General features: G+C 37.0%; 1 protein-coding gene across 1 annotated transcript in view; it reads left to right on the top strand.

The window, feature by feature from the left end:
* Positions 1-5,220: 5,220 nt before the first annotated feature.
* LOC105617473 (fasciclin-2) overlaps positions 5,221-11,028 on the top strand; it is a 93,042-nt gene continuing 87,234 nt past the window's right edge. The window contains exon 1 of the mRNA XM_012199030.1: positions 5,221-5,284. Coding sequence (XP_012054420.1) covers positions 5,221-5,284 — 64 coding nt within the window. The remainder of the gene's footprint in view (positions 5,285-11,028) is intronic.

Here is an 11,028-nt window from a genome sequence, read left to right on the forward strand (position 1 = left end):
TTTCCTTTTTACATGGGAAAGCTTGGTCGTGCGGTAATTGTATGTAAATATAATTTCGTGGCAAAGTATAAATAAGCACTTTTTGGATACCATATTTAACGTTGTTATGTAATTGATTAACATTTTGAAAAAAAAGATATATAGATACTTGGAAAAAAAAAGATAATTTCTTGTTGAACACAAAAAAAATCAGTGAAAAAATATCTGCACGAATAAAAAAATCTAATTTAGATTAAAATGGAGCAGGATACGCCATGAATCAGCTTTCTCAATTTAATCATGTTATTCCACAAATATTCTCTTATCATTTCTTGAATCAAACTTTTAACTCGGAAATCGTCAGTTTTTTATTTGCATAAAATTCTTTGAAAACCATTAATTAAAAAATTTAATTTATATTTTTATATTCTCTTTTAAGAAAATCTTGCTCTTTGGTTTTTTCTCAAGTTTTTTTGTAAATGTATTTGGAATTCTAACGCTAACTTGTATAAATACAAACTCGATTGCATATTAAAATGAGAGAACAGCAAGCACTCGGCATATCTTAACTCAGCAATGGCAATTGATGTCGATAACCCGATGAAACGAAATATTTCTATTTATTTATCATGAAGAGTCCGTTGTCGGCGAAAGATCATGGAATAAATATTTAGTTTAGTAGCAGTCGCTTTTGAAGAGGAGCAGGAACAGCGGATCGCTTGTCCCTCATAAATTTATTTCGCGCATCTCCCATTTTCTTTTTCTCCCGCTTATTGTTCCTATGGGCTTTCGGCATCGTTTTTTTTTTATGCACCGAGGAAGATTTAAGTGTTTAATAACCTGCTCGCTTGCAAATCTGGTAGATGAAAGATACAAGCGTTTCGAGGCGTTATTTTAGTCTGGCTTCTCGATGGTTCTGACATTTTTCCCCATCGCTCTTATTCATCTAGTCTCTGGTACCTACTCTTTTAACTTGTCTTTTTCTACTTCCAATCTCTCTTTTAGTCCCAAGGTATATGGGAATTGATGATCCATTAAGAATATTTATTAGTCCCTGTCGATGCAATGCGGCAATGGAAGATTGAATGAGACAATCAGGAAACACGTGATCGGACAATTTGTTGACAAATTGATTTAATGAAAATACATGAATCCATATAAAGTCATTAAAAAAAATTTTGTATATCTTTTCATATATTTTATCATACAAATAAAATACAAAAATAATTAAAATTAATTGTCAATAATTTTTTCGACAACTGCTTTTTTAGAACTGCCTAGATTATATCTAATTTAAAAAATTCAATAATTGTTCAATTAAAAAATATATAATAATATGTAAAAAGGTTTTTGAAATGACTTGACATCGTAAATAAAAATTAATTTATCAAAAAATCATCTTCTAGGCTTTCCTCAAGTTTTTTTAAGATACTAGAACTATATTATGAATATCCTGAAGTTTTACGATTCATTAAATGAGTTATTAAGTTGCTACTCAATTTTGTTAATAAAAGAGCGGTAGCGATGAATATCCCTCATTAAGGAAAGAGTTGTGCACTTTCGTGAAACGAGATCCACTTTCGGTGCTTGCCAAGCCGTCAGAAAACCAGTAAATAGCGTGACGGATTTTCTAGGGCAACTTTAAGACGATAAAACCCTTAACGTTGCAGGCGTTTTAGCAGGCGTCGCGCGGGAATCACGATCTATCATTTTAACAGACGCGGCTCGTTTTGCTTCGGACGAATTAGTCGTGCAAAAAGTGCGTTAACTTTCTTACTAATGAATTGTAAACAATAGGAGATACAAACTTTAAAATAATGGTGGATAATAGTGGATAACATTTAATTAATTCTGCATGATTTTTCATGCGGCAATAATTGAAGATTAATCGACCTTTACTATAAATTCATGCAAATGTTGCCATAGCATTAACGATAGATCCGTAATTATGTCTCTCCTGCATATAATTACACTCGGAAAACGAGAGCTTATGGTATGGCTTATGGCGATATGTTATACGTGTAATATAATAATACTCTCGCTACAGTTCTACTTCCCCAAAGAAATTTAATAAAAATTATGTCCAATTTTCAACTTAATCGCCTCAATTGTCCTGTAACGAGCACAATCTTTTTTATTACCAGACGATCGATCAGTACGATAGACGTCACAAAGGACAATACGAATGTCACTACTCGATTTGACGTTACAAGAAAAAGATGTGAGATCTTTCCCTGTCCACAAGATTGTAGCTTTGGTGCAAATAGACTGCTGACAAATGATAAACAAGCCAGGCGCCCAATGTGTCTGCACCTCTTTTTTCCTCGTCTCTCAGGATCATCATAAAACCACGTTTTTTCGCGTCACGAAAGACCAACCAAGGGTCCAAACCCGTGAAGCACGCGAGGGTTTATTTGAAAAAGGACAGCCCTCTTGAGGGAAGGACGAGGTGAAGATCGTAACCGTTGATGGAGTTTGTATACTTCTCGAAATAAAAGAGGAGGGAGACACTCGAGGCTGTGTCTGAACAGCATCACTTTCGAGTTCCGGCTGTGACGTCATGTGTCTGTAACGAGAAGAATCGAGGATCGTTTTGCGTGGCTCGATCTAGCCCAACTAAATAATGGATTTTAATAACGTAGAAAATGAAAGCAGTAAATAATAGATTTGCTCTCGATAAGATATTTTCGAATAGAATTTTGCACGGCAACTTTATGATCTCGGTAGCTATATAATACTTTAACTGAATTCAGACCTTTCCTCTCTGGAGATGAGATTGTCCTTTCTCCAGTAGAATACGAGCTCGATTTTCCGCCTATTTCCATCAGGGTGCGTCTCCGTGTAAACTTGAATGGAATAAGCCGCATCGTTCGCGCATCGTAAGATCTCCGAGTAATTGTATACACAAGAGTCGTAATTACGGGTCTATCATTAGCGCCATGGCAATATTTGCGTATGAATTTACAGCACATGATACAGATACGCTATCAATCTTCAAAATCTTGGTTGAAGACGTCGTTGTCTTGACGACGATGACAGTGATTGGGTGCGCAAGGAAAGCTCCTCGCTGTGCGTGTCATAAATCTCGCGACGACAAGAAGGGATTCGTTAAATGACGACATAAGGTACGTGACATAATAACGACGAAAGAGGAATATGTATTATTCGCACGCGTTGAGTTCCGGGAATTAATTTGCGCAATAATGTTATTAAACGTTAATCTAAATTGAATTATCATTCAGATTATAATGGAGTTAATATCAGGTTACATTTCATTTCTCTTCATGAAAATGTCGGTTTTGCTGGAATATCTGAAAATTTAATCTGGTCTGAAGATAATTTTGTTGGACTATGAAAATAATTATGTAGAACACTCAAACTTATTGCTAGAACTGTCAAAACTTTTTACAACATTGCGTTCGTCAGACTCAAGATTCCTACGTTATTATTTTGATGATTCAACAAAATTATTTTTAGATCCGCATTTAATTAAATTTTTAGACATTTTAGCGCAAGATCATTCTTTTCGAATAACTTTTCTTTATTTTTCATTTACAACCATATTTTTACTTCTTACCTTTTTAAAATCCTTTTTATTCAGCCAAAGTTTTTTTATCGTTCTAAATTTTTAAAAAAATTTATTTCATTTACTTTCCAACATTTCTATACTAAAAGAACGGCTTTGCTGAAATATCTAAAAATTTAATTAGATACACAATTAAAAATAATTATCCATCAAAATAATTATGTAGGACACTCAAGCATGATGACAATGTTTCAAGAAATTTTGACATTTTAATAACCAGCTTGAATATTCAATATAATTATTCTGTAATTGTTTTGATGATTTAACAAAATTATATTATCAGATATCATTCATCTACCTAAATTTTTGATTTACTTTAACAAAATCATTCTTTTCCTGTATCACACATTATTAAATACAAATTTTTATTTAATAAAAATTAAGATTTAAGGAAAATTGAGTGAAATTTCGCTTATACGAAAAATAGATTGCAGTCGGAGGATTAATTTATCATATTCCTCGGGATTAATGAGCTAACAGTTATTCAGTCTCAAGTCTATCAATCTTGCTCTGCGTTGTTCTGCCAAATAGATTAGATAGTGTTCATTTTTTATTAGTATAGTATATATTGCTTCGACACCTTGATACGTACTACGCACTATGCGTGTATATGCATTGGCGACTGGATAAGCTACTGCCATAAATCGCAGATTTTTGCATATGCGGGCAGAACATAGAGCGAAACAAATTCCGAAAACAAGATTGCTGTATATATCCTATAAACAAAAATCCCTCGCCGCCGGGAGATTTATATTCGTTTGGGAAAGTGTTACGCCCGCGTGTTTACGAGCGTACGATGCAACGACGTCCGTAGGAGGAAAGATAAATGGTCGATCTAGGAAAAGTCGATATATGGAGGATACCGCGTCCAATATTGGGCCCGTACGTGTGAAAAATGTACAACTAATGCGTGGTTTAATTCCTAATCTAAAGTAATAAATGACATACGTTTCATATATACACAATTTAATTCTCAACTCGAATAATACTTGAAGAATAATACGTACGTCATACACGGGAAGGCAATTTCGCCATTTTGTATTCAACAGAATTTTTTGTCGAGCTTGATGCAAATTTTAATACGACTTTATAGGAATTTTAATCATTTGTTTCCTAGTTAGAGAGATGGCTCGATTAAAGATAATGAAATCAATTAATATTCCGGGAATACCGGATGTCGAAATTTAGAGAAAAATAAACAAGGTTTACGCCTACCTATGCACCAGCAACGTAGAAAAGATTCAGATGTGAAGCGTTCGCCGCGCGCGCGAAACGGTTGTCTTCCCCTCTACGACTCAACGACGCGGCGAGCGGCGTACCTGCGTGCCGACGGAGTCACGTGAGTGACGAAGGCGGCCGAGCGCGGCCGAAGGTCGTGCCGAGCGCGCAAGCGGCGCTCCCCGCCACAGTTCGAGATAGGCCAGCGCGACGTTGCGACGTTCCATCGTAGTCGGTCGAAGATCCGTTCGAATGCGTCGCGCCGCTTGATCGCTCGATCGTGGAGTTCGAGGTACGCGGTCGCGTGTGGTGTCAGTGAACAGTAATAAAACGGCAGCGAGAGAAATAAAGAGAGGCGGAAGAACTGTGTTGGTGAGGAACGAGAGAGAACTTGTCTTTCCGTGTGGAGAGTGAAGATAGGCAGCGATCACGTCACGATGGCAGCTTGTCGTGTGCGTCCTACCTGCGTGGCAATCGCCGTTCTGCTGTTACAGCTAACAGGTAAGCCTCGAAAGTTCACGTGTTACTGCGATAACGCGCGACACAGAAATCTCTTCTGTCGATAGAATCTCGCACATGGTTTCCCACGGGATCGCTCGTGCGGTATCGTTCGCACCTCAGCGAAGGAAGTGCGAGAAAAAGAGAAAGAGAAAGTGGGAGAGAAAGGTAAGAGAGACGGGAACGAGTAAGCACGCGAGAGTGCACTCAGCAGGTGGTTTAACCGTCGCGCCTCTGGAATATTTGATGTAAAGTTCTGTTCGAAGTTCTAGTTCGCAAATTCGAATTTGAGTTTCAAGTGGCGCGCGTCCACCGGGCGTCGCGTCGCGTTGCGTCGCGTCGACGTTTCTTCGTTCGTTCCGCGGCAATACGTCGCGCGAATTGCGTCGCGCGTTCGTTCGAATTCAAAACGGCCGTCAACTGTCGCGTAGCAGTCGGTTTGACTTCATGACCTTTTATATCGAGGCGATGTATGACTCGTAGAATTCTGTGTTCGACGCGACTTTCCATGTTCGTTTCGAATGCGTTTCATCATTCCTGGGTAATTGCGCTCGTTTGCACTGTGTCGAACGGAAGCGGGCGAATTGGTCAGTGATGAATCATTATCGTCGGCAAATTCGCAATAAACATGAATCATGTCTCGAGAAATTCGATCTTATAAGACTAGTTTTTCATCTGATTAACTTGGTTTAGACTTCTAGCATTTTTCTACTGGGAAAACTAATGCAACATTATTGCATATTGAGTACAAATTAATTTACATAATTACAGTATATTAATAAGTAATTTCATCCTTAGGTTACGAGGTTATTGTTATAATAAAAAAAATTGTAATTAAAATTAAATTATTAATTCTGCAAATGTCTAAATTAAATTGCGCTCAGTGTTGCTGTTTTCCCAATGGAAAACGCTATGAATTTAATAATTAATTTTTAATAATTTAGTTATTAATGACACAGAAAAATACAATTTTTATATTTTTATCAGATTAAGCTTAATCACAATTAGCAAATGCACAATAATTAGCAAATGAGAAATTAAGCTTGATATTTTAAACGATACAAAAATTTGCAAGTTATTTTCAATGTTTTATGCATATAAATACATTTTTGTGGCCGAATCCAGATTCAATACTTGTAAGTGCATCGCATTTAATTTTGCATATCTTGTATCGCGCTTATGTTAAATGAGAGTATCTTTATTTAAGCAGACGATGTAATTTCTTCAATCTCTTAAATGAGGTTAATGTAGCTACATTTACTTAGCAGTAGAAATTTTGCTTTTAGTACTGCTTTTTCAAAATTTTTGGAAACTAGGTATCTAATTGTAACTTCTTCAATATTTCTTCAGAGTATGCATTATAGAAGTGTTCGGAATGGATTTCGATCGAAATTGTTCAATTATTCTCGACATTTCTATGTTTTATAAAGAAAACGGAATAAAATTCCGATTGGAATCCATTCCGAACAGTTTCATAATATATGCCTCGCTTCAACTTAATGGATATTTTTAACAATGTTAATTTTAAAAAATTATTGATTCTATCTCTAAGAGACGAGAACGACAAGAAAAAGAAGGAAGAAGAGCAAATAAGATTTCTGCAATCGATGAACATTCAAATAACGTACGAAGCAGATTCATCTATTTTATTTATTATTTTTTATAAAAATTATTCTCAACTTTTCGCGATTTTATTCAAGATATTTTGCATAATTTTTATCATATCTTTTACTGTCTGAGAATGCGAGAAATCTTGGCATTTTCGGGTTCTCCGACGTCGAGGGAGATCCTTCAACACAAGCACACCTAAAAACTATCCGTTTTACGCACCTGTTAAGCGCTCAGGAAGGCCCATGGTGCGCCTTCCTTGAAAAGAGTCCTCCGCTAACAATACGCCGCGGCGTAGCCTTTGTGCAAACCGTAGAGGAAAAGGAACTTGTGGTGGAAAAGGAACCTGGCGAGCCAAGGTTGATTCATCGTATCCCGCGATCACTTTTCTCAAAATTGCTCGCTCGACCTCGGCCGGACTTGGCAGGATTCCTTGCCGTTATCTGTCGTACAAATTGCAGGAGAAAGAAGGAGACTCAGAGAGGAGACTGCCTCTCTTCCCTCTATCTCTTCTCGAATATTCTCCCTTTCGTTTCGATCGTTCATTTATGATCGGACTCTCCGCGAGGCCATCGTCGCTGATGTGTCTCTTTCTTTCTCTTTTTCCATCTTCTTCTCACCTTCTTTCTCACCGCGGTCCGGTTTCATCGAGTCACTGTGAAACGCCGCCGTCATCCGTCTCTTTCTCTCTTTTTTTTGTTTATTCTTCTCTTCACCTTGTCCTTCCACTTTACAAGCGCCATCGTTCCGCTCGCCAATATGATTTATAAAGTATGCGTGAGCGCGTGTGTGTGAAAAGAGAGAGAAAGGACTATAGAGAAGTACCGTTGCGACGTTTCACTTTCCAGCCATTTTTAACCTCGCATCTTACTTGAACTGTTTCTTCCCAGACATGTCGTATTCCTTTTTATCTACGGTATAAATCGAGAAGGTAACCACTAGCTGAAATATTGTCCCACAGATTATACGATTTCAGATTATTTGATTTCTTATGATTTCATTTGATCTTATGATTACAAATAATTTTTTTTCACTACAATAAAATCATTTGGTCAAATATATGATTTTATTTAATATTACAATCATTTCTTTGCATATATAATTATCGGATTATACATAGAGATTTCATATGAATTTTATGATTTCGAGGATTATGCCCCACAATTACATTAAGTGGTTAACTCCTCGGTATAAATTAAATTGGAAAATTGAGTGTGTGAATTTCATCGAGAACGGATGGAGCCATCGTAATAATACACACCAATTACTACCTGAAACGAAGGACTGTTTTTTACAATAAAGGAGAAAATCCTTCATTACTAAACTGATAATTTCTGATTGATTTGTAATTAAGTAAATTTTAAAGTATCCACTATAAAATACCATCAGTTTAGTGATTAGTTATAGCTAGAAAACACATGACACAACAAAAAACACATTGTAATTGTAACACAGTCATTTCATCTTCATTTAACAGTGACAAACAACAAGGATGTAATGATTCATTGTGTTAAACTGTGTTTCTCTTGCTGGAAAGCACCCACAATTTTTACAATATCATCAAGTTAAGTGAGGTTAATTCTAAACTATGATTTAAATAGAAAATGAAAAACTCAGAGTTTCTATAACAGAGAGTCACGTGATGATGATATTTTCCAGAGTGAAATTTATATTCTATTCTTGTTTTCTCATCTAATAAAGATAAAAATAGAATGACAAGGTAACGTTTTTGTGTCATTTTATTTTTATCGTTAGACATAAAACAAGAATAGGAAACAATTTTCACATCAGCACGTTTACGTGACTCTTGGCGTGTATTTTGATTATACTTGTCTCTATGTCTTCTATTGTATATACTATATTACTTCGCAATCTGTAGTAAGCTCGCGTTTGGTTATTGCAATAGATATTCAGTCAGTTCTATATGATAATGATGGACTCAATTAATTTGCACGTCAAAGTAATTTTCGCAACATTAACTGAGAGCGATACATGAATTAGTTTAACGCGTTATAACTTATTTTCATTTTCTATTAACAAATATTGAAATACAAGCTCGGAAAGTAACTCTATTTAAATCTCTATTAAAAGTATATCTCACGACATACTTTTTTTTTTAAATAATTCATAAGAAATAATTGAGTTTAGTTAGCTAATAGTCGGTGCATTATGTATTCAGTTTTAGAATTGTGTTCTTTTGGAATTACACGTTTTTTGCTATTGAAAAATCTAAACGTGACATTCCTCAGTTTTGAATTGCGTTCACGCAAAGGTACACAATAGAGACAGAGGTATCTCCACGTGAATGGAGACCGACAATGGCAATCATTTTTTTTTTTTTTTTTTTTAACAATGAAACGTAAGACCTTCGGTGGCTAGTGAAGAAAAAGTCGGGTAATGTCGCGGCAGATAGAGAGTTCAGCGAGTCTTTCGCAGTTTCCATCGTAAATTACGATGTGCTGTCACTCTCGATCGCGAGTTCTTTTAGACGACGATGGATCGTCTCTCCCTTTTTTCGTGTCGTCTCATTGTCGCGGTCTGTCCGACGCGCATATAAATTATGGTGGTTGATGTTACGTCTGCATAATTGTATGGATCTTCGTCACGTCAGTCGAGCACGCTCGTCGTGAACCTCCTGGGAAATATCTCTCTGGTACGTCGCTGAGACTGCTTGGCGCGATAGATGCGCGTGTTCCACAGAAACTCCGATCATCCGTTACTGTTTAACTTCTTTTGGTTCTTCAGCGAAACAATACCGCAGCCCAAAAAGGTCACTTTATTAAGCTCCCGAAACTGAATCAATAAAATGAATCAAAGTTAAACGAATATTTATTACGAAAAGCAAATTACATTAGTTCGTTGTACGTCAAGTAGAAGTGTAATTACCACAAGATATCTCGATGTTGAATACTATAAAAATATAGTTACGGCAGTGAAAAATGACCAAAGAATCCGTCATTCATATTAATGACTGGCTCGAGGGGTAATTAAGCTTTATCTTGCGTTTTTTTTTTACTGTAATAATCCAACAAATCATAATATCCATCCTATCATAATATCCGTTCATTACACAAGATATTCCATCATTGATAAATATTTCTATACTTTTCCGTAATTCAAGTCAATCGCAAAAATTGGATATTTCTTATTTTCGATATTTACTGAACTGACAGTGAGATTGTTCTCGTTTTCTTGCCACAATGTTTTCGACTTCTCAGCAGTTTTGAGCAAGAAACGATAAACTCGAACGGGAGCGCGCCGGAAGAAACTTTCGCGAGGGCTTATCGTGCACATCGTAGATTTTCCTGCCGTGGCCGGTCGTGTGTCGCAAAAACGAGATGAAAGGCGACAGGAAAATGCCGCAACCGCCTCGCCCGTCGCGTCAGTGGTCGAGCCAGTTTATCGCGCCGTTATTTGTGAGAGAGAAAGAGATACGCGTTGATTATGGTTATTATGCTGTTCGCGCGCGCAACTCGGAAAAATGTATTCCACGGAAACCGACGACGGAGTGAACCGGCGCCAGTTAATGAGCCACGGCGGTTTTTTTAACGGACACCGTCACCGTAAAAAGCGAGTCGACCCTGCTGTTGCGTTAAGTACGACAGGGGGAGGGGTAGAAAAGATCCTTAACGCGCGTTTCCATCAAGTCGATAATTAGCGATACTTTCGGAAGGAAAATTTTAGGCAGAAAAACTCGGTGAAAATGTTGGGTGTAAAAGCGGATCTTTTGGTGGTAAAAATACCGGACATGCAACAAACATCTGCCTTCATTTATTGTTTCTAGAATCCGCAACGCGTATTTTAATTACAATTCTTGCACGCAGTAATTTGTTTTGCCTCACAGCAGATCTTTTTAATGGTGATGGGCACTGTAGTTTGCTGCTAGCGTTTCCATTATTGCTATTCAGAATTCGTTTTGAGGTCCATTGTTATTTGTAATTTCATTTTAAACTGAATTTATAGGAAAATCTATATACATGTGTGTGTGTGTGTGTGTGTGTGTGTGTGTGTGTGTGTGTGTGTGTGTGTGTGTGTGTGTGTGTCGTGTGTGTGTGTCGTGTCGTGTCGTGTGTGTGTGTCGTGTCGTGTGTGTGTGTGTGTGTGTGTGTGTGTGTCGTGTCGTGTCGTGTCGTGTACGT

This window comes from Atta cephalotes (assembly GCF_000143395.1).
Source record: "Atta cephalotes unplaced genomic scaffold scaffold00013, whole genome shotgun sequence".
Taxonomy (NCBI): Eukaryota; Metazoa; Arthropoda; class Insecta; order Hymenoptera; family Formicidae; genus Atta; species Atta cephalotes.